Raw genomic sequence first — 5,021 nt, 5'->3', positions numbered from 1 at the left:
CCTCGGGGTCCTTAAGCGTCGCAGCCAGAACTCCAGTCGGCGCCGTCGCCCGAGCGAGGACGTCGACGATGAGCCGCCAACAAACATCCCGGCTCGTAAAGTCCTCTCGACGTTGATACCTCCCACCAGCGCGTATCGCGAATTCCAAGCCAGCGACCATCCCGCCAGACCCAGGATGGCATCCAACAACACCCCGCTGAGCACTAAGATGAGCGAGTGGAACGCCAACCTCAGTCAGGCGTACCGATCGCTCCCTGCTGCCGACCTCGACCGCTTCAAATTTCAAGCCGCTTCCAAGAATTCGGAGCGCCTTTCCGCAGAGCAGAGCGAGCTTCGTCGGGCCAAGTAGGTACCCCGCGTGCGGGTCAATTGTATCCGATACTCACTCCTCTTTCTACAGGCATGCCGCGGAGATGACGAGCTATATGCACACCGTGATGAAGACTTGGCAAAGTCAGTCCGGATGGGTCGGATGGTGTGCGATGGGTGGGTTGGACGCCAACGGCCAACCCGTCTATCACTCGTATGTTGCCGCTTGCCTGGTGCACGTTGTATTCCACTGATATTCTTGCAGGGGCGCCAAGACGGGCAAGGACCGGCACGGGCTGACGTTGCAAGAGCGATTTGCACGAGAGTTCCAGTGTACGCCAGCGTTCATCGACGGTATCATCCAATCTTGGGTGCTGGACATCTTCGACGGTACGCATCTCGATTTCACTCATGCTCAACAGTATTAATCTTAACATTGTTGGCCGTCCATAGCGCCTCAAGCCGCCAAGCCTTTGTTGTCGTTGTCAACAGGTAATGTGGCAGTTTTCGAAGACATACTCATACTCATGTCGCTATGGCAGGCGCTGGGAGTGGTCCTTCCATCTCTCTATCTGCAGTGACGGGCAATGTCAGTCCCAAGCAGCCCCCGGTGCTTTCTCCGGGAAAGGTGGGAGATCCTGTCCCGGAGCGCGCAGCCGTCGCCTTGGCGGCTACAGACGCGGCCAAACGGGCAGACACTTCGATTTCCACCCCCAAGAGTGCGGCGAACAACCAGTTCAATCCCTTTGACGAGACCTTCTCTAGCGACGGCGACGACGATCTAGCCGCAGAGTTAGAGAAGGATATACAGAAGAAAGTTGGCGGCGACGTCGTCGTACAGACCGCCACTATTGTGCCCAAGCTGCCAGCGTACGTATGTTGCTAAATGTTGTGTAGGATGTGGCTTACGTTAGTTGTAGTGTGGAGGTAGGCCAGGCTCACAAGGCGACGAAAAGTAGCAAGCCCAAGATGTTGTACGAGGCGAAGCAGTCTAGATCAGTCACTGGCAACCCACCTGTAGAGCCCCCTGCGAAGCCACTGAACCAGAAATCAACCGCTCAGCAGTCGACGCGGGGCAAGAGGCGAGGACTCGACACCGCTACGTAAGTGTCTGCGTGTCGATTCTACGAATATGAACTTAGAGCACTGAACATAAGCCCTTGAAGTTCCGGGGCGGCCGTCACTTCACCATTAACAGTGAACGAAGCCATAACGAAGGCCCTAGCTGCGACGGAGCCCGCGAAGAAATCGGTCAGACCACGTCCGAAGGTGAAGAAGACCAACGAGGCGTTGTCTGCACCTGCAGGGTAAACTGCTAACGTCGTATGTGAGGTTGTGTACAGTGCTCTAACGTACTTTTCACAGCGACGAGTCCCTTCAAAACGCCGCGAAGGGGGCATCGCCTGTGTCACACCATGATGGGGCCAAGAAGGCATCTGTTCGCGTCGTGACTCGCTCGGGCCGGGTCAGAGTGCCCACTGCACGTTCACTGGAAGAGAGCCCGTAAGTTGCTCCGTTTCCCAATGGATCATAACTGCGAGTGCAGCTAACGACGATCATCGGGCCAGAGACATGTCTGCGGCGAAGAAACTTAACGCTACCAAGAAGCGAACCCGCGAGGATGCAGACAGCAAAGGCACAGGGAAGAAGACTAGACGGGCCTGATCACGGAACAATTCGTTCCTCGTAGATTACGGCGTCGGACGCGCCCAAACAGTTATGGTTGTTCGTCTTCTAAACACATGTAACGTACGCGGCAAAAGAAACGGCCGAATACTCGGAGATTGTGACTCGTCGCCACGGAAAACTCGCTTTACCTCGGATCTTGAGGTTGTGCGAGTGCCAATATGGAGATTGCGTGAACCTAAATTGCGTGAACCTGATCAAAGGTGGACAGCAAATACCGACGCCTCCGATTGCCCTGGATCGAACGTCTTAAACATGGGCCCGTCATGCCGAAGTAAGTGCCTGTCGTACCGTTTCTTCGGCCCAGTATCTAACGTTCCACATTCTCGACAGGTGTTGCAATTCTGATGACATTGTCCGGTTGGTCAGTAACCGATCCACCTCTGTCAGGACCCCAGGTCAGCGCGTATTCACATTCTTCACTCCGGCCACGAACGCCTCTTATATCTGACGAGATAAGCTGCCACCACCCGTCGGTGGACTCCCTTATCGACCCCCACCGCGGTCGCTCCGTCTGCGTCTCCCTTACGTCTCACTCTTCGAACACCATCGTCTTCCTTCGGCATGGGGACCCGCAAGTCGTCTCGTGTGGATAGTCACAAAAAGAAGAAGACGTCGCGGCCGCGAGCTCGGCCAGGGGGCGAGTACAAGACCCCGAAGGCACAACGTCGTCGAGGGGGCGATCGCCTCACAGCGCCGGCTACTCCCAGCCGTAGCCAGTACAGCGACAAACTGCGGCAAACTTGCGAGCTCAAACGCGAGACACGCCTGCCCTACGACTTCGACCAGACCCATAGCTTGAAATGCGTCAAGTGCAATACCGTCGGGCGATGGGTGGCGCGCACGGGCTACGCAGAGAGGTGCGCCGGAGTATGGCTGTACAAGGTTGGTGTTACTTCGCTATTGCGGCGTATACCATTGCTCATCGAAGACCAGTGCCAGGGTAGCATCCAAGAACCTGGCACTGATATCCGAGTATCATGCCCGAACTGGGTTCGCCCGAATCAGCCGCCTGTGCCAGACTGGCTGAAGCATAAGATAAAGGCTGTGCGCGATCTCGATGCCAAAGGTGCCGCCAACGATTCATCTCCGTCAACTCTCGGGAGCAAGGTTCGTCTTCGAACAGCTATCATGAAGCTGAGCGCTGACAGGGAGCAGATTGACAGTGCTGTTGGCTCTCTGGGCACATCGACGTCTCCGGAACAGCTCGAGAGCGACCATGCCTACGCTCAAAGCCTCTATGCACAGGAGGTGGCGCAGTATGAACCGCGTCAAGGTGCTTCCGACGAAGCTGGTCCTTCGGTTCGTAATTGCCACTTACCAAACAAACGACGCACTCATATCACTAGCAGGGTTCAAGGACAGCGCCTGCGGCATTCGACACCACGAAGTCAACGTCACAAGGACTGACCGCGAAACGGAAGGTATGTTTGGGTGATTCACAAAGGAATTGCGCTGGTATTGATTGGCGACAGGCCGCCCAGTTGCAGCAGGAAGCTGTAAGTTCTTATAAGCCTTCCGTGATTCTGGTGTGCTCACACATGTGTGACAGACCGACGAGCTTGATCAGATGCGACACAACAAGTTCATCCAGACGTTAAAGGTATGTACAATAATTGGATCTCATCAACCTCAGGCTGACACAAGTTAGGGTACAAACAACGTTGTCATCTCACGGCAGGATATGTCGTCTCCAGAACAGTCGCCAGAACCGTCTACCCCGTCTCCTGCTGCTAGACGTCCCACGTCTGCTACCGCCATTGGCAATACCACCTCTGCTTCCGGACCTGTCAGGAACGCGTCTTCGCAGGTCGCGGAGAAACCGTCGGCGCCGATCATGCCCGTAAGTGATTCAAATTTGAAAGTCCCCGCTATCTACAACGCTGACCGAAGATGCAAACGACGCAGCGCAAGCGATCAATGAGCTGCATATCAATTAGCTCGACAGAAGAGCCTACGGTGGTTGTTAAACGGGAGCGCCACGATTCCGTACTTTCCCTATCCGACGACGAGCCCGCAGAGCATGAGCGCCACGATTCCGTTCTTTCCCTATCCGACGACGAGCCCGCCGGGCGTGAACGTCACCGCATGAGCGACAGCACCCTGGAATCCAGCAATAAAGAGAACCACGTCCCTGCGACTACAAAGAAGGTGTTCGCCCTTGTCAAAACGATCCCATTCGTCACGTTCACGTCGACCCCAAAGAAGCCCTCGCGTCAGACTTCGCAGCTCCAGTCCCCCCGCGAAGCTTCTGCAGATGTCTTCCACCCCGATGAAGACGACGCGAGCCCTATGCCTCCTGATAAATCCGACGTCTACGACATCTCTCCGACAGTCTCTGAGCTGGCGAAGGAGGCGACCCTCGATGAGCCGCGGTATGTTCCAGGCACCCCCGGGGCGGATGAGAAGTCGCTATCCCCGATTGGACAGTCGCTTCTTCCGAGGAATCGCGCACGCAACGATCTTCCCGAGAATGATGACATTCCTCGCGCACGGAACAGGAACCCGTGTAGTGGTCCTTGGAAGCCACCCCTCGAATGTACAGACGACACTAAGGCTCCGTACGACACCGACTACGAGGACTCCGATGCGCCGGTGACACCGGAGCGTCCGGCGGACACGCCATTGCCTTCCTCGAACGGACCCGCTGTCTCTGACATATACGGCCCTCTTATTCGCAGTGTCATCCAGCTGAGGGCCCATGTTGACGCGCTTCCTCCCGATGCTCGCGCGAAAGTTGTTGCGACTGTGACCAAGTTCCACGAGGAGACGGGGACCGTGGCCGATTTGATGGCACTTCTCCCCTCGCCATCGTCGGGATCGGGGAAGGACAAGCATGAAGAGTCGCCTTCCGACACGAACACGCGAAACAAGTACGCAGTTCCTCGAATATCTGGGCGTTTGTGCCGACACTGACATCACCTGGGCAGGAACGCAGGCGCAAGTAGTTCGAACGCTTTAGAGAATCGAGCAGGCAACGAAGCCAAGGTAGCGGACGACGGGAGCGAGGAAGATTCGGACGGTGA

The 5,021-nt window shown here is 56.3% G+C and overlaps 2 protein-coding genes across 2 annotated transcripts; both read left to right on the top strand.

The window, feature by feature from the left end:
* Nucleotides 1-175: 175 nt before the first annotated feature.
* Nucleotides 176-1,974, top strand: DICSQDRAFT_175791 (uncharacterized protein; the record flags this gene model as incomplete). The annotated part of the gene is made up of 9 exons (XM_007371664.1): nucleotides 176-345; nucleotides 401-523; nucleotides 575-699; nucleotides 763-801; nucleotides 852-1,179; nucleotides 1,230-1,412; nucleotides 1,476-1,616; nucleotides 1,675-1,812; nucleotides 1,878-1,974. 9 exons carry the CDS (start codon nucleotides 176-178, stop codon nucleotides 1,972-1,974), a joined length of 1,344 nt encoding a protein of 447 aa, XP_007371726.1.
* A 585-nt stretch (nucleotides 1,975-2,559) lies between these two features.
* DICSQDRAFT_175790 (uncharacterized protein) lies at nucleotides 2,560-4,943 on the top strand (the record flags this gene model as incomplete). The annotated part of the gene is made up of 9 exons (XM_007371663.1): nucleotides 2,560-2,880; nucleotides 2,938-3,105; nucleotides 3,154-3,297; nucleotides 3,348-3,419; nucleotides 3,471-3,494; nucleotides 3,548-3,598; nucleotides 3,647-3,838; nucleotides 3,904-4,868; nucleotides 4,934-4,943. The coding sequence occupies 9 exons, from the start codon at nucleotides 2,560-2,562 to the stop codon at nucleotides 4,941-4,943; spliced, it is 1,947 nt and encodes a 648-aa protein (XP_007371725.1).
* Nucleotides 4,944-5,021: the final 78 nt, after the last annotated feature.

Source organism: Dichomitus squalens, assembly GCF_000275845.1.
Source record: "Dichomitus squalens LYAD-421 SS1 unplaced genomic scaffold DICSQscaffold_167, whole genome shotgun sequence".
Classification (NCBI taxonomy): Eukaryota; Fungi; Basidiomycota; class Agaricomycetes; order Polyporales; family Polyporaceae; genus Dichomitus; species Dichomitus squalens.
The sequence above is the reverse complement of the archived record's forward strand: the minus strand, read 5'-3'. Positions and strand labels throughout refer to the sequence as shown.